The sequence below is a fragment of the Salvelinus alpinus genome, chromosome 1 (assembly GCF_045679555.1).
Source record: "Salvelinus alpinus chromosome 1, SLU_Salpinus.1, whole genome shotgun sequence".
In the NCBI taxonomy this organism is placed as follows: domain Eukaryota; kingdom Metazoa; phylum Chordata; class Actinopteri; order Salmoniformes; family Salmonidae; genus Salvelinus; species Salvelinus alpinus.
Window position 1 is genome coordinate 116723420 of NC_092086.1, and position 18433 is coordinate 116741852.

Sequence of the window (18433 nt, forward strand, 5' to 3'; positions counted from 1 at the left end):
AAAGGCAGCAATACGCAACACGGGGTCTAGTCAGCCGGAAAGGAACACGAAGAAAAAGGAGGGATCCGCCATTTTAGTAGCTACGATGAGACCCACTTTCAGTAAACATTGAAGGGTGGGGGGCATAATTTTAACACATTTTTGCTAAATACGTATTTAGTTAGATATCGGGCAACCGTGAGAGAAGGCAAAACGAGTCCTCTAAAGGTTAGCGGAAAAAAGGGAAAGGGGCGGAAGATGGCGGTCGACAAACGAGATGAGAAAGGTACGTAGCGTTAATCGCAGTAGTTAGCAACTAGCGGTCTTGCAGAGGAAGAGACGAAGCGAGAGGTTTCACTCTCGCCAAAATAAGTCCAATGCTTTTCTATGGGCTTATTTTTGGACCTAAACTTGTCGCCTGCCTTCCCGACTCTGGGATGACTCCCATTGTTAGGGCGGAGACATGAGCATTTCGTCATTATATACATATCTCTGGCTGCGTTTCTAACGTTAGCTAGCTTGCTAACCATCCTTTGTGCCAGGTGTGATATCCATCCTAAATAGCTCGGGCTAATCTTCCTATAGACTCAGTAAGGCCAGCAGGATAGTCTTTAAAAAAATGTAATGGTATGTAACTGTTATAAAAGTTGTATTGTCAATTTTTGTTTTGTATTTAAACGCCACTTTAAACGTGTAAGTTACATGATACTGCAACAATATTTCCCCATGGGGACAATAACGTAAGTGAGTTTTGTCAACGACGCGAACGTTAGCTAGTCCAGTTTCTCCCAACTGGCTTTTAGAATGGCCAGTCTGTGAGTTCATTTAAACATGCTAATATTAATTTACACAAAGCCAGGTTAACGTTACCACGTTTCGATAGCTAGTTAACGAGTTATAATACTAATTTGGTTACTAGATACTAGTCTTAATGTTATAGCTAATTAGCAAAGATAACAGCACCACAGTTTCTAAAACCAGATGCGCGAGACTTCCGGGAACGCTGGCCAAGCAGACCAGGCCAATTAGTGTGCAATTCTGGGCCCCTTCAACTATCCCATTGGTTTCTTCATTAACACCCCCCTCGACTATCCCATTGGTTCCTTCATTAACACCCCCCTCGACTATCCCATTGGTTCCTTCATTAACATCCCCCTCAACTATCCCATTGGTTTCTTCATTAACATCCCCCTCGACTATCCCATTGGTTCCTTCATTAACACCACCCCTCGACTATCCCATTTGTTCCTTCATTAACACCCCCCCTCGACTATCCCATTGGTTCCTTCATTAACACCCCCCTCGACTATCCCATTGGTTCCTTCATTAACACCCCCCCTCGACTATCCCATTGGTTCCTTCATTAACACCCCCCTCAACGATCCCATTGGTTCGAATGTGAAAATGTATGCACTCTGGATGAGAGCGTTTGCTAAATGACTCAAATGTGTGAACACCCTCTCCTCGAGCACCCCATTGGTTCCTGCATGAACAACCCCCCCCCCCTGTCAAGAGAACTACGGGGAACACGTTGCCCAACAGGCGGGAGCGAAGGACACTGTCTGCCGGTCACCCCTGCCTCCCGCTAGCGCAGCAGGCGGGAGGCTGGAGCAACACTGTGTGTTAGCTACTAGCTAGCTTGGTAGTTAAGGACACCCTATGTTAGCTAGCATGCTTGTTAGCTAACACACAGTGTCGACACAGATTTGGCGTCGCCCCTGCCTGCTGTGTATCGGACTAGCTGGCTAAGCTAGCACACAGTGTCCTAAACTCCCACCTGCCCCTGCGGTCATTAACATAACTGCGGGAAAGCAGTACCAGACAGTTGGGGACGAAGGACACTGTCTACCGGTGCACAACCAGCTAGCTACTGTTGTCACCCCCGCTCCTTCTGTGGGGTTTATCGGCGGCTGCCATCCAACGTTATTATGCACCTACTGTACTACTGGAGTGCCTGTACTAGCTTAAAAAGGGACCAGTAGAAGTATAAAGAGGCAGATGCAGGAACGCCCACACGCAGGAACGCCCACACGCAGGAACGCCCACACGCAGGAACGCCCACACGCAGGAACGCCCACACGCAGGAACGCCCAGACGCAGGAACGCCCACATGCAGGAACGCCCAGACGCAGGAACGCCCACACGCAGGAACGCCCACACGCAGGAACGCCCACACGTAGGAACGCCCACATGCAGGAACACCCTAGAAATGCAGGCCGCAATTGCACCCTTCTAGACCAGGCCTGGGTTTAGGGTTTAGAAATTACATCCTGAGGCTGCATTTATTGTAGCTGGGGATTTTAACAAAGCCCAGGGCCCAGGGTCGTCCGGGTTTGGCCGGTGTAGGCCGTCATTGTAAATAAGAACAAATTCTTAACTCAATCAATTTTATTTTATATAGCCCTTCGTACATCAGCTAATATCTCGAAGTGCTGTACAGACACCCAGCCTAAACTGACTTGTCTAGTTAAAGGTTACATTTAAAAAAAAATAATAATTTGAAACCATGGATAGATGGCAGCATTTGCGCAGAACTGAAAGCGTGAACCACCGCATTTAACCATGGCAAGGTGACTGGGAATATGGTCGAATACAAAAAATGTTTATTTCCTGCATAAGGCAATCGAACAGGCAAAATGTCAGTACAGAGACAAAGTGTCTGCTGTCCCCACTTGCTTCAAAATGTCCACCATTGTTCCTGAGAGCATCCTGTCGGGCCGCATCACCGGCTGGTACGGCAACTGCACCGCCCGCAACCGCAGGGCTCTCCAGAGGATGGTGCGGTCTGGCCAATGCATCACCGGGGGACACACTGCCTGCCGTTCAGAACACCTACAGCACCCGATGTCACAGGAAGGAAAAAAATCAAAATCAAGACATCAATCACCCGAGCCACGGCTGGTAGCCTAGTGGTTAGAGCGTTGGGCCAGTAACCAGAAGGTTGCCTAGTGGTTAGAGCATTGGGCCAGTAACCAGAAGGTTGCCTAGTGGTTAGAGCGTTGGGCCAGTAACCAGCAGGTAGACTAGTGGTTAGAGCGTTGGGCCAGTAACCAGCAGGTAGACTAGTGGTTAGAGCGTTGGGCCAGTAACCAGAAGGTTGCCTAGTGGTTAGAGCATTGGGCCAGTAACCAGAAGGTTGCCTAGTGGTTAGAGCGTTGGGCCAGTAACCAGCAGGTAGACTAGTGGTTAGAGCGTTGGGCCAGTAACCAGCAGGTAGACTAGTGGTTAGAGCGTTGGGCCAGTAACCAGCAGGTAGACTAGTGGTTAGAGCATTGGGCCAGTAACCAGAAGGTAGCCTAGTGGTTAGAGCATTGGGCCAGTAACCAGAAGGTTGCCTAGTGGTTAGAGCATTGGGCCAGTAACCAGAAGGTTGCCTAGTGGTTAGAGCGTTGGGCCAGTAACCAGAAGGTTGCCTAGTGGTTAGAGCGTTGGGCCAGTAACCAGAAGGTAGCTGTATCGAATCCCCAAGCTGATAAGGTAAACATCTGTTATTCTGCCCCTGAGCAAGGCAGTTAACCCACTGTTCCCCGGGCGCCGAAGATGTTGATTTAAGGCAGGCCCCCCGCTCCTCTCTGATTCAGACGGGTTAGGGTTAAATGCGGAAGACGCAGTTCAGTTGAATACATTGTTGGACAACTGACTAGGTGTCCCCCTTTCCCTTTCTGTTCACCCCGCTATCATCCAGAAAGCGTGGTCAGTACAGGTGCATCAAAGCTGGGACCGAGAGACTTCTATCTCAAGGCCATCAAGACAGCCATCACTAGCCGACTACCACCCGGTTACTCAACCCTGTACCTTAGAGGCTGCTGCCCTCTATACATAGACATGGAATCACTGGTCACTTTAATAATGTTTACATACTGCTTTACTCATCTCATATGTATATACCTTATTCTATTTTACTGTATTTTAGTCAATGCCACTGACATTGCTCGTCCTAATATTTATATATATTAATTCCATTATTTTACTTTTTAGATGTGTGTCTATTGTTGTGAATTTACTGCACAGTTGGAGCTAGAAACACAAGCATTTCGCTACACCCACAATAACATCTGCTAAATATGCGTATGTGATCAATAACATCTGATTTGAGAAGGCAATGAGAATTCTTATTCCTTAGTGGTTCATTTTCTCAATCTAAAGGCACAACCTAGATTTCAAGCTAGTGTCTTAAGTCGTTTTTTTTTTTTTTTTTAACCTTTAACCTAACTAGGCAATCAGTTAAGAACAAATTCTTATTTAGTTGAACATGTTATTACTCCAACCTCGTGAAAGTGACAAACTGTTCATTTGTTTTTAACACTTTTTGATTTGACGTGGGCAGTTCGCTGCCAGACGACCAACACGAGTTTAGGTAAGCCAATGTCACCATGACATCGCTTACAAGTGTGACCGGGGCTTTCAATTGGAGAAGCAGTTTCTTCCCATGTTCGTACAGCCAAGATACAGATGGAATAAAGAGACCAACGTTTCCACCTGACGTATAAATCTAAAGCATCCATTTTGGAATTTCCACTCCCCCCCCCACCAAATATGGTGAGTAGAGTAAGCCAAGTGGTCGGTCTCAGTATGGGCAAAGATATTATAACAGGAAGAGAGATGAATCCCAGCAGGAAATGACTGGAGAAAACTATAGTTAAATAGAGTTTGTTTTTTTGTGCTAGTGCCCAATTGACTCCTTGAAGGAGAGATCTCCTTGTCCGAGTGTACCCAGAATGCACTGCGACGACCGAGATCAAGCAGAACTGTGCAACTCGATTGCCTGAGTTGTGCACCAACCCCCCCCTAGCTCTAGCCGAGGCTAGAGGCTTGGATGACTTGTCTCCTGTGGCTCTAACTAGTTTAATGATGAGGATGATAACTAATAACCATTGATTAGCCCTGTACGCAGGCAACAAGGCCAGTCCAAACATCAGCTCGCTAGGCCATAGGTGCTCAACTCTGTTGTGCACACACTAATGCTACTAATTATAAACCGCTAATGCTGGCTACGTCCCAAATAGCATCCTGTTCCCGTAATCAGGGCTGCCCAATCCAGGTCCTGGAGGGCCGAAACACTTCTGTTTTTTGTTTTTGTTTCTACTGGTAGTTAATTGCACTCACCTGGTGTCCCAGGTCTGAATTAGTCCCTGATTTTTAGAAAGCGAGGTTGAAAACCAGAAGTGTTTCGTCCCTACAGGACCTGGATTGGTCAGCCCTGCCCAACATAGTGCACTAGTTCTGACCAGAGCTCTATGGGCCTTGATCAAAGGTAGTGCACTAGTTCTGACCAGAGCTCTATGGGCCTTGATCAAAGGTAGTGCACTAGTTCTGACCAGAGCTCTATGGGCCTTGATCAAAGGTAGTGCGCTAGTTCTGACCAGAGCTCTATGGGCCTTGATCAAAGGTAGTGCGCTAGTTCTGACCAGAGCTCTATGGGCCTTGATCAAAGGTAGTGCGCTAGTTCTGACCAGAGCTCTATGGGCCTTGATCAAAGGTAGTGCGCTAGTTCTGACCAGAGCTCTATGGGCCTTGATCAAAGGTAGTGCGCTAGTTCTGACCAGAGCTCTATGGGCCTTGATCAAAGGTAGTGCGCTAGTTCTGACCAGAGCTCTATGGGCCTTGATCAAAGGTAGTGCGCTAGTTCTGACCAGAGCTCTATGGGCCTTGATCAAAGGTAGTGCGCTAGTTCTGACCAGAGCTCTATGGGCCTTGATCAAAGGTAGTGCGCTAGTTCTGACCAGAGCTCTATGGGCCTTGATCAAAGGTAGTGCGCTAGTTCTGACCAGAGCTCTATGGGCCTTGATCAAAGGTAGTGCGCTAGTTCTGACCAGAGCTCTATGGGCCTTGATCAAAGGTAGTGCGCTCTGTGTTTTAAATAGAACATCTGCTATGTCTAACTGTGGTTGAATCTGTCGTCCCAGAGGGAGAGCTCAATGTGTTGGATGACATCCTCACCGAGGCCCCTGACCAGGATGACGAGCTCTATAACCCTGAGAGTGAACAGCACGTCAACCAGAAAAAAGGTACCTTTTTTTTTTAACCACACGGTTCTGAGAATTGGCCTTTTTTTTTTTTTTTTAAAGCCTATATTGGTTAGCCCGAGTGTCTGTTTGTGCCGTCAATGCTAAATCCACTCATAGTAATTATCCCGGTTTGCAATGGAGCTGGCAAGAGCACAAACGGATCGGTTGAAAAAGGGTGCAACACGTTAAGAAAACCCAGCTCTTTCAGCTTGTATCGATTCAGTCCCAAACAGACCCAAGAGCACTAAACAGACCTGGTTAGATATTTGCCTTTAATATTTGAAGATGAATGACCCTCCCCCCTCTCCCCCCTCCAGGGTCTAAGAGGAAGAACAACCGAGGGGATAACCACGTGCCGAAGCGTCTGCGACCCACGGCTCACACCGCCACCAGACACGCCACTAAGAGATCAGCCCCCTCGGCTGGGGCTAGCGGGACAAAGCCAGTCAACCCCAGGAGGGGAAGGCACCCCCCTGAGTACGATACTGAAGGATACTATGAGGACAGGAAGACCCATCCTATGAGAGATGGTGGGGCGCAGAGAGGGGAGCCTCACAACGCAGCCCACCCTGACAAGACCCTGGGCCGCAGGAGAGAGCCAGACAGACACAGGATCGTGCCTGAGCTCACCACCGAGGTAGGAGCAGCTTTACTAAGGATCATGGGGGGGAAATTACTTTAGCATAGCTGCAGGGCTGTTCAATTCTGGTCCTGGTGGGCATGAATTGTTTCTACCTTGTAGATATTGGCACTCACCTGCTGTCCAAAGGTGAAAACCTTCCAGGTTGGCCATTGAACAGGGTATATATATATATTATATATATATATATGTATTTAACTTAATCCAAGCCACACATTGTTTCTGTCCCAAAAATCAAGTAGAAAATAGCTTTTTATCTGGTGACAACGGAAGTTCAATGCTACTTGGCTGACAGCCACAAGTATATGAGCTTACAATGAAAAAGCAAGATGCATGGCCATCATATTGATAATGTTTAGGCCTATCATAGAAAGAATGGAGTCAGCTACATGTACTTATGTTTTGCTTAAAGTTAATCTTTTGCATTTTACTGGGGGAAAGTAGGCTGGCCACGCCCAGAAAAGTAGTCTAGCCACGCCCAGAAAAGTAGGCTGGCCACGCCCAGAAAAGTACCAAGGAAAAGTAGGCTGGCCACGCCCAGAAAAGTACCAGAGAAAAGTAGGCTGGCCACACCCAGAAAAGTACCAGAGAAAAGTAGGCTGGCCACGCCCAGAAAAGCACCAGAGAAAAGTAGGCTGGCCACGCCCAGAAAAGTACCAGAGAAAAGTAGGCTGGCCACACCCAGAAAAGTACCAGAGAAAAGTAGGCTGGCCACGCCCAGAAAAGTACCAGAGAAAAGTAGGCTGGCCACGCCCAGAAAAGTACCAGAGAAAAGTAGGCTGGCCACGCCCAGAAAAGTACCAGAGAAAAGTAGGCTGGCCACGCCCAGAAAAGTACCAGAGAAAAGTAGGCTGGCCACGCCCAGAAAAGTAGGCTGGCCACGCCCAGAAAAGTACCAAGGAAAAGTAGGCTGGCCACGCCCAGAAAAGTACCAAGGAAAAGTAGGCTGGCCACACCCAGAAAAGTAGGCTGGCCACACCCAGAAAAGTAGCTCCACATCAGTCAGAGTGCTGTCTGCTGATAGAATGCCCTTTGGTGAATTCTCAAGTGCAACGGAAGCACAAAAAATGAGTCTGGTGTAGAAATTACAATAAGATGCCTTTTTAGATGTACGTTTACAAAACGCTAATGTCTTCTAACGGTACGACTGCTGCCAGCATCTTAAGATTATACATCAAACTTGGATAAACGCTTGGAGGTACACTACCGTTCAAAAGTTTGGGGTCACTAAGAAATGTCCTTGTTTTTGAAAGAAAGCACTTTTTTTTTTGTCCATTTTAAAATAACATGAAATTGATCAGAAATTCAGTGTAGACATTGTTAATGTTGTAAATAACTATTGTAGCTGGAAACAGCTTTTTTTTTTTTTTTTTTTTTTTTTTACAATTGCGCTGTTCTGTGAAGGGAGTAGTACACAGCGTTGTACCAGAGCTTCAGTTTCTTGGCGATTTCTCGCATGGAAAAGCTAGGCTAATTAAGGCCACATGCTGCGCTTTCTAGCCAACCCCATTCGGATAAAACAGCCTAGCTCTCTGTTGCTCATTGTAGCCTACTCCTTCTCATTTCGCTAACTTCTAATTCTGTAATTTTACTCCATCTTCCATTAGTGAACTCTCACTCCACTTGCTACACATTGAGCCTCTTTGCTGCTTTGATTGGCCGACATAACCAACAGGCTACCAGTCAGCTACCAGTTTTTTTTTTATGGGGCGCTCATCATAAAAACCAAAGGCTAAATTGAAAAGTTTGTCTTTATTAAATGAATAATTTGAAATGTAATGTGTTATCCTTGTATGTAACGCTGTCACATATTTGAACTTTTCAGTGTTAAAATAGGCCTATAGGAAAGTTGTCCTACAAAGCTGGAAGCTACCGGTATCTTCTCGCATTTCAAAGTGTTTTAATCTGTAATTAACATTGGTTTGCGAACAGTAATTAACAGATTCAACATTTCTTCATGCCGTGTTGCATTATTCAAATGTGTTAGCTCCACTCATGTTATAAAGAAGTTAACATGATACAGTCCAGACTCCCAGTGGTTCCTCAGTCCAGACTCCCAGTGGTTCCTCAGTCCAGACTCCCAGTGGTTCCTCAGTCCAGACTCCCAGTGGTTCCTCAGTCCAGACTCCCAGTGGTTCCTTAGGACAGACTAGAGTCAGTATGAGAGAGGAGATAACATGATACAGTCCAGACTCCCAGTGGTTCCTCAGTCCAGACTCCCAGTGGTTCCTCAGTCCAGACTCCCAGTGGTTCCTCAGTCCAGACTCCCAGTGGTTCCTCAGTCCAGACTCCCAGTGGTTCCTCAGTCCAGACTCCCAGTGGTTCCTCAGTCCAGACTCCCAGTGGTTCCTCAGTCCAGACTCCCAGTGGTTCCTCAGTCCAGACTCCCAGTGGTTCCTCAGTCCAGACTCCCAGTGGTTCCTCAGGACAGTCTAGAGCCAGTATGACTAAGTGGAGCAGTCAGTGCCCTCACGCTATAAGGAGACATCGGCTGTGCTGACAGACTTGGTCCTCTCTCAATCAATAGACGACGTGAGACACATTTTGACATAAGTACCGAAAGTAACAAGTTGAGTACCGGACCGTTTTTAATGTTCTAGTATCGAAAAAGTACAGAAGCTTCGGTATACCATGCAACGCTAGTCCTTCCTCTGTGTTCTGTAGAGACTGAGGGTTAGGTTACTGATGTCCATCTGTTCCGTAGAGACTGAGGGTTAGGTTACTGATGTCTATCTGTTCCGTAGAGACTGAGGGTTAGGTTACTGATGTCCATCTGTTCTGTAGAGACTGAGGGTTAGGTTACTGATGTCCATCTGTTCTGTAGAGACTGAGGGTTAGGTTACTGATGTCCATCTGTTCCGTAGAGACTGAGGGTTAGGTTACTGATGTCCATCTGTTCCGTAGAGACTGAGGGTTAGGTTACTGATGTCCATCTGTTCCGTAGAGACTGAGGGTTAGGTTACTGATGTCCATCTGTTCTGTTGTCTAGAAGCTGAGTCCTCCCATTGAGGAGGGCAGGGTCAGCCCCTCTAAGGAAGCAGAAGAAGAAGAGGGGGCATCAGACCAGGAGACGGGCAGCACGGCCGAGTCCTCCGAGGAACACCGATCCAACGTGGAGGAAGAGGAGGGCGAGGAGGAAGAGTATGAGGTGCAGGAAGTGGATCAGAGAGCCAAGAATGCGGCAAATGATTACGACACTCGCAGTGAAGTCAGCGACTCCCAGTCTGAGTCCGTGTCCTTCTCTGATGGGGAGTCTGTTCTCTCTGGCTCTGGCTCTGACGCTTCAGGTAATACACACCTGCTCAACATTCACATGGGCTATGTCCCAATTTATCTGTCCCTCCTCCCAAGTGTGCACTTGTTCACTTCCCTTCATGGATTAAGAAGGAAATGACTGATATCAGAGAACTCCCTCTAGTCTATGCCTACACCAATTCAATGGTTAGTTCACTGTTGTAGTAATACCAAGATCACTTTACACCCTCCTAGTTCACTGTTGTAGTAGTACCAAGATCACTTTACACCCTCCTAGTTCACTGTTGTAGTAGTACCAAGATCACTTTACACCCTCCTAGTTCACTGTTGTAGTAGTACCATGATCACCAGTACCAATTCAAACATACAATTCCTACTAATCGAAATGCTTCATGAAGTGCATCAGGCCTTTGCACGGTCCGTTGTACCTGTAATCTGTTGTTACAAAGTTCACCGTGGGTTGCTGTCTACCTGGATGTGTCAAATAAGAAGAGAATTGAGATCATTTGGGTTGAAATGCGTGTCTTCACTTTATTTGGACAGTTCCCAAATAGATGGTTCAGTAGATGTCAGTTTGAACGAACCGTAACCTTAACCCTAGCGATGCGATTTTGTATATCAACAGAGTTGCAGTTGATAGTGTTGAGTATCTGTAGATCATCCATATGGGGGATATCCAAGTAAAAACCCGGAAACTAATCCATACCATTTGATGCACTAACAATTGTTACACATTAATTTTCCATTCAATATCTGATAGTGATGGAGCTCAGGAGCCGGGCTGGATCTGTCCGAGCTGAGTGGCTCTGTGCCGAGTGGCTCTGTGCCGAGTGGCTCTGTGCCGAGTGGCTCTGTGCCGAGTGGCTCCGTGTGTCAGAATGGGTGGGGGGGTTGTTGTTTTTGTCCCCCCTCCCCGCCACTTTCCACTGATGAACTTGTCGTTTAGCAGATTTTAAAATGTTTTGAGCTAGAAATATGTAAATATTTATCTTGTAGAAAGTAGCTATGACAAGACATAGCCAAATAATATAACGCTGCTAAAACACTAGTGTAGCTCGCAAAAAAATGATTTCTGTCCCAGTTATGAAATTACACTTTTTACACTGTTGATGTCAAAATGACCCAATGCACTGACTGTTTTAAACCAGAACTACCAAAAAGATTTAGTATGGTGAACCTGTTAATGGAAAAGACCCGATCGCCAGTTAGATGTGAGTTGTCCACTCCGCTAACCTACACACCTCTGCCGGTTTAAAAAAACTCTTACATTTCAAGCAAATTACATTGGTTGTCCCTCAGTGAATAAAGCCTATCATTTCCCATGCAGATGTAGCCTACCAATATTAGAGCAGGGAATAGGGTAGGTCTACCTCTCGTTGGCGCCAGCAGCTGCGTCTTACACACGGGTAGGACAGTTATCTGACTTTTAAGTCCGTGTCATACTCGGTTACATGCAGACAAGTTTGATAAGACTGAAGGAGAGGACTCACCAATTCACACACAACAGATAAGAGATAAGACTGAAGGAGAGGACTCACCAATTCACACACAACAGATAAGACTGAAGGAGAGGACTCACCAATTCACACACAACAGATAAGAGGAATAAGACTGAAGGAGAGGACTCACCAATTCACACACAACAGATAAGACAAATCATTAGTCAACTGGTCATTCATAACATTGGAATCGGTTTTATTAGCAATGCACCCTTTTGGTTCGGTTTGGGCTCCCACGGACTGATGCTCTAGCGTCTTAAACATTTGAACGCTTATCTGTGAGTTGTTATATCCTTAAAAGCACACTGTCCGTTTTTATATCTTTCGTTACTGAAGAATCAATGTATCGATTTATCTCTTGTTCTTGAGTTGTTTTTGTTGTTGTTTGTTGTTGCAGCCATGGCATGTGCTACGAATAAGTTATTTGCATGTATTTGAAAAAACGGTGTGGTGTTCTCCAGGATCTGAGAAGACACACGACAAGTCATTGTCTGTCCGCGCCGTCCGCAAGAACCAGATCAGCAAGCTGAAGTACGTCGTACGAGACGCCCGCTTCTTCATGATCAAGAGCAACAACCATGAGAACGTCTCCCTGGCCAAGGCTAAGGTATCTTAAAGGGATGCTGGGAAATTCTGGCGTTCGTATACTATTGTTCTACTTCCCCAGAGTACAATGAACTCGTGGATACCGTTTTCATGTCTCTGTGTGCAGTATAACAGAAGTTAGCAATGCTACCGTATCTGTAGTCTTCCAGTCATTGCGCTAACGCTAGTTAGCATTTGCTCGTGAAACTACTACGAACTTCCTTTTTTAAAGTGCACAGACATACAAATGCTATAAGTAGGACAGGGGAATGTATGCCAGAATTTCACAGTATCCCTGTAACTCAGAAGTAGTGCATCATATAGTGAATACGGCGGTGTTGGGGAGGTAGGGTGGTGTTGGGGGGGTGGCGTTGGGGGACGTGGGGTGGCGTTGGGGGACGTGGGGTGGCGGCGTTGGGGACGTGGTGGGGCGGCGTTGGGGGACGTGGTGGGGTTGGGGGAGGTGGGCCTGGGGGAGGTGGGCCTGTGTTGGGGGGAGGTGGGGCGGCGTTGGGGGACGTGGGGCGGCGTTGGGGGGACGTGGTGCGGCGTTGGGGGGAGGTGGGGCGGCGTTGGGGGACGTGGGGTGGCGTTGGGGAGACGTCGAGGGGCGTTGGGGGAGGTGGGGCGGCGTTGGGGACGTGGGGTGGCGTTGGGGAGACGTCGAGGGGTGTTGGGGGAGGGGGCGGTAGGGTGGTGTTGGGGGAGGGGGCGTTGGGGAGGTCGGGGGACGTGGGGCGGAGTCGGGGACGTAGTCTCTCAGGAAGACCGTACATGAACACTGTCAAATGCCTTTTTGAACTGCAGAAAATGTACCAAATTTTAAAGTTGGTATGAAAATGTTTCACCATGTTGAATACAAGCATTTGGATGTTGACTGTGTTATTTCCAGGGTGTGTGGTCCACTTTGCCTGTTAATGAGAAGAAACTGAACGCTGCCTTCCGTTCCGCTCGCAGTGTCATCCTGATCTTCTCAGTCAAGGAGAGCGGCAAGTTCCAAGGTGAAGTTCATATGGTTAATATCCCCATATATATATATATATGTGTGTATATATATGTATTCAACTCCAGCAGAAGTGTCGAGGCTCCCCACGACTGGAGTTGGCTTTCCCAATGTTGTGTAAATGTTGATCGCCTTTTTTGACTCCAGAAAGCGGCAAGATGGCGAGACAAAGTCTCGTGAACTGAATGTGTCCTCCTGTGTGTGTGTGTGTGTGTGTGCAGGTTTTGCCAGGCTGTCCTCTGAGTCCCATCACGGAGGGTCTCCCATCCACTGGGTCCTGCCTGCTGGGATGAACGCCAAGATGCTGGGTGGTGTATTCAAGATCGACTGGATCTGCAGGTAAGGCCTAAACCGTCTCTTTTATAAATGCGGTAGCTACAATTCACATCTAACTTCAGACAAAATTAATTACGGGACGATTTCCCCCCGGTCCTAGACCGTAAGAGAACTCAATAGATAATGTCCATATAAAGAGCTTTTAACCGTCCCTTGGTGTTTTGTCATCCCAGACTTGTTTTAAGACTTCTGCATCCTGCGCTCAACCATTTTGTTTTTTCAGACGGGAGTTGCCGTTCACTAACACGGCTCACCTCTCCAACTCATGGAATGAACACAAGCCTGTAAAGATCGGCCGAGACGGACAGGTAAACATTCTTGATTAATACATTCTATCCATGTGCCGGAGTCGGGCCCAGTCGCAGTGCTGGACTCCGGAACCACATATTGGACCCCTGGGCATGGGTTCAACCCGCCCCAGTCTATTTATCCCCACATCTATCTGTCTCCTCTAATTCACCTCCTTTATACACTACATGACCAAAAGTATGTGGACAGCTGCTCATCGAACATCTCATTCCAAAATCATGGCATTAATATGGAGTTGGTCCCCCCCTTTGCTGCTATAACAGCCTCCACTCTTTCTGGGAAGGCTTTCCACTAGATGTTGGAACATTGCTCCCGAGTGGCGCAGCGATCTAAGGCACCGCATGTCAGTGACAGTCCCTGGTTCGAATCCAGGCTGTATCACATCCGGCCGTGATTGGGAGTCCTATAGGGCGGCGCACAATTAATTAGCCCATCCGGGGTAGGCCGTGATGGTAAATAAGAGTTTGTTCTTAACTAGTTAAATAAAGTTTAAATAAATGTTAAATAAAAACAATTCTGTGGGGTCTCCATTCAGCTACGAGCATTAGTGAGGTCGAACGCTGATGTTGAGCGCTTAGGCCTGGCTCGCAGTCAGAGTTCAAATTTATCCAAAGGTGTTCGATGGGGTTGAGGTCAGGGCTCTGTGTAAGCCAGTCAAGTTCTTCCACACCGATCTTGACAAACCATTTCTGTATGGACCTCGCTTTGTAACAGGAAAGGGCCTTCCTCAAACTGTTGCTACAAAGCCTAGGCCAAACCATTAAAAAACAGCCTCAGACCATTATTTCCCCTCCACCAAACTTTACAGTTGGCATTCGGGCAGTTAGTATTCTCCTGGCATCCGCCAAACCCTCAGACTGCCAGATGGTGAAATGTGATTCATCACTCCAGAGAACGTGTTTCCACTGCTCTAGAGTCCAATGGCGGCGAGCTTTACACCACTCCAGGTGACGCTTGGCATTGCTCATGGTGATCTTAGGCTTGTGTGCGGCTGCTCCACCATGGAAACCCATTTGACCAATCCAGGAGTGCAAAGCTCTAAGAGATTTACCCAGAAAGACTCACTGCTTTAATCACTGCCAAAGATACATTGAAACTGTATTGACTCAGTGGTGTGAATACTTATGTATTTAATTTTAAATACATTTTCAAACATTTCTAAAAACTTGTTTTCACTTTGTCGTTATGGGGTTGTGTGTGTGTGTGTGTGTGTGTGTGTGTGTGTGTAGATGGGTGAGGGGGGAAATGTTTTTTATTTAAAACCATTTCGAATTCAGGCGATAACATGACAAAAAGTGGAATAAGTCAAGGGGTATGAATACTTTCTGAAAGCACTATCCAACAAAGAGAACATACTCTCCATCCTCCTGAGGTGCTGACTTGCTGCACCCTCGACAACCACTGTGATTATTATTATTTGACCATGCTGGTCATCTATGAACATTTGAACATCTTGGCCATGTTCTGTTATAATCTCCACCCGGCACAGCCAGAAGAGGACTGGCCCACCCCTCATAGCCTGGTTCCTCTCTAGGTTTCTTCCTAGGTTTTGGCCTTTCTAGGGAGTTTTTCCTAGCCACCGTGCTTCTACACCTGCATTGCTTGCTGTTTGGGGTTTTAGGCTGGGGGTTTCTGTACAGCACTTTGAGATATCAGCTGATGTACGAAGGGCTTTATAAATACATTTGATTTGATTTGATCCCTTGTCTCGCTAACTATTCACTGTCATGCAAATTACCCTAAAGAGTGACCGGCGGCTAACCAATTAACGGTTAATTGTTAACATCCCAAAAAGGGGAATAGTTTTGTTGGAGTGAATAGTTCAGACTAACTATTTAACTTTAACTTAGTTTGATTCACAGAGATTCTATGGGTTGATCTACTAATCTGCCCCCCCCCCCCTCCTCTTCCGGCCCTGCAGGAAATGGAGCCAGGGTGTGGGATGCAGCTGTGCCTGATGTTCCCCCAGGACGAAAGCATTGACTTGTATCAAGTTATTCATAAGATGCGACACAAGAGGACGATTCCTTCTGAGGCCCGCTCTCGAGGACGCCCGCCGTACAGAGAGCCCACCCGAGGCGACCTGGGAAGGTTAGACATTTATTATTTTGGACTGCTAGTGAGCTCTTGTGATGACGGAGCGGTTCTTGATATGATCATCTAACCGTCCTTCCCAGAGTTCTCTGCTCTCATCCCTACAAAGAGGGATACCTGAAATCCTCTGGGCTGCTGCCTAGCACTGTATACAGCAGCTCTGAGGAGGATAGAGATATCTATGGCCCAGCACTAACCACAGTGTCTCTATGGCCCAGCGCTAACCACAGTGTCTCTATGGCCCAGCGCTAACCACAGTGTCTCTATGGCCCGGCGCTAACCACAGTGTCTCTATGGCCCGGCGCTAACCACAGTGTCTCTATGGCCCGGCGCTAACCACAGTGTCTCTATGGCCCGGCGCTAACCACAGTGTCTCTATGGCCCAGCGCTAACCACAGTGTCTCTATGGCCCAGCGCTAACCACAGTGTCTCTATGGCCCAGCGCTAACCACAGTGTCTCTATGGCCCGGCGCTAACCACAGTGTCTCTATGGCCCGGCGCTAACCACAGTGTCTCTATGGCCCGGCGCTAACCACAGTGTCTCTATGGCCCGGCGCTAACCACAGTGTCTCTATGGCCCGGCGCTAACCACAGTGTCTCTATGGCCCGGCGCTAACCACAGTGTCTCTATGGCCCGGCGCTAACCACAGTGTCTCTATGGCCCGGCGCTAACCACAGTGTCTCTATGGCCCGGCGCTAACCACAGTGTCTCTATGGCCCGGCGCTAACCACAGTGTCTCTATGGCCCGGCGCTAACCACAGCGTCTCTATGGCCCGGCGCTAACCACAGCGTCTCTATGGCCCGGCGCTAACCACAGCGTCTCTATGGCCCGGCGCTAACCACAGTGTCTCTATGGCCCGGCGCTAACCACAGTGTCTCTATGGCCCGGCGCTAACCACAGTACTAGCTACTTATTAAACCACCAGTGTTTTAGTTGAGTTTATACACACTTTTCAATAGTCCATAGGTTCACTCCTTGAATGCGTTTCTCTAGGTAAGTTTTACATTTGTTCCCAAAGTATTTTATTTCAGGACTATCCCTGGAAGATGAATGTAATCATGTATGAGACTTATGAACCTAGTCATATAAGGGAACTTAAAGTATGACATAATATAACAACTTACACTGCCATAAATGGAAGGACAAAAAAGTAATGTTTTATGTCACCTGATTTTGTACAAATCTGTCAAGACACCAACCATGATAAAAGGGTTAAACATAGGTTTTAAATCAACTCATGAAGTTTATTGAATATTGCTATGAACCCCCCCCCCCCCCCCCCCCCCCATCGCTCCACCCTTCTAGCTTAATATAATTACATGGGGGGGGTCAATGACTTATTAACAGCTGTAACAAGTTGTCCAGTGTAGGAAACCCTCACTGGTACCCTAGTTTATAGAAAGACCCACATATATATCTACCACTGGGGAGAGAGAGGAGGCAGTATGGCCTGAACTCTATATATACAGTGGGGAGAACAAGTATTTGATACACTGCCGATTTTGCAGGTTTTCCTACTTACAAAGCATGTAGAGGTCTGTAATTTTTATCATAGGTACACTTCAACTGTGAGAGACGGAATCTAAAACAAAAATCCAGAAAATCACATTGTATGATTTTTAAGTAATTCATTTGCATTTTATTGCATGACATAAGTATTTGATCACCTACCAACCAGTAAGAATTCCGGCTCTCACAGACCTGTTAGTTTTTCTTTAAGAAGCCCTCCTGTTCTCCACTCATTACCTGTATTAACTGCACCTGTTTGAACTCGTTACCTGTATAAAAGACACCTGTCCACACACTCAATCAAACAGACTCCAACCTCTCCACAATGGCCAAGACCAGAGAGCTGTGTAAGGACATCAGGGATAAAATTGTAGACCTGCACAAGGCTGGGATGGGCTACAGGACAATAGGCAAGCAGCTTGGTGAGAAGGCAACAACTGTTGGCGCAATTATTAGAAAATAGAAGAAAATAGAAGAAGTTCAAGATGATGGTGAATCACCCTCGGTCTGGGGCTCCATGCAAGATCTCACCTCGTGGGGCATCAATGATCATGAGGAAGGTGAGGGATCAGCCCAGAACTACACGGCAGGACCTGGTCAATGACCTGAAGAGAGCTGGGACCACAGTCTCAAAGAAAACCATTAGTAACACACTACGCCGTCATGGATTAAAATCCTGCAGCGCACACAAGGTCCCCCTGCTCAAGCAGGCGCATGTCCAGGCCCGTCTGAAGTTTGCCAATGACCATCTGGATGATCCAGAGGAGGAATGGGAGAAGGTCATGTGGTCTGATGATTCAAAAATAGAGCTTTTTGGTCTAAACTCCACTCGCCTTGTTTGGAGGAAGAAGAAGGATGAGTACAACCCCAAGAACACCATCCCAACCGTGAAGCATGGAGGTGGAAACATCATTCTTTGGGGATGCTTTTCTGCAAAGGGGACAGGACGACTGCACCGTATTGAGGGGAGGGTGGATGGGGCCATGTATTGCGAGATCTTAGCCAACAACCTCCTTCCCTCAGTAAGAGCATTGATGATGGGTCGTGGCTGGGTCTTCCAGCATGACAACGACCCGAAACACACAGCCAGGGCAACTAAGGAGTGGCTCCGTAAGAAGTATCTCAAGGTCCTGGAGTGGCCTAGCCAGTCTCCAGACCTGAACCCAATAGAAAATCTTTGGAGGGAGCTGAAAGTCCGTATTGCCCAGCGACAG

The 18433-nt window shown here is 47.3% G+C and overlaps 1 protein-coding gene across 3 annotated transcripts in view; it reads left to right on the forward strand.

Moving 5' to 3' along the window:
* LOC139539531 (YTH domain-containing protein 1-like) overlaps nucleotides 1-18433 on the forward strand; it is a 43910-nt gene continuing 25477 nt past the window's right edge. For 2 of the 3 annotated variants that reach the window (XM_071342579.1, XM_071342595.1), the window contains exons 1-9: nucleotides 1-265; nucleotides 5886-5987; nucleotides 6305-6624; nucleotides 9617-9914; nucleotides 11843-11988; nucleotides 12859-12967; nucleotides 13191-13308; nucleotides 13529-13613; nucleotides 15536-15705. In XM_071342579.1, the coding sequence (XP_071198680.1) occupies nucleotides 238-265; nucleotides 5886-5987; nucleotides 6305-6624; nucleotides 9617-9914; nucleotides 11843-11988; nucleotides 12859-12967; nucleotides 13191-13308; nucleotides 13529-13613; nucleotides 15536-15705 (1376 nt within the window). In that variant the 5' untranslated portion in view covers nucleotides 1-237. The remainder of the gene's footprint in view (nucleotides 266-5885; nucleotides 5988-6304; nucleotides 6625-9616; nucleotides 9915-11842; nucleotides 11989-12858; nucleotides 12968-13190; nucleotides 13309-13528; nucleotides 13614-15535; nucleotides 15706-18433) is intronic. The other variant, XM_071342587.1, reaches the window with a different exon arrangement.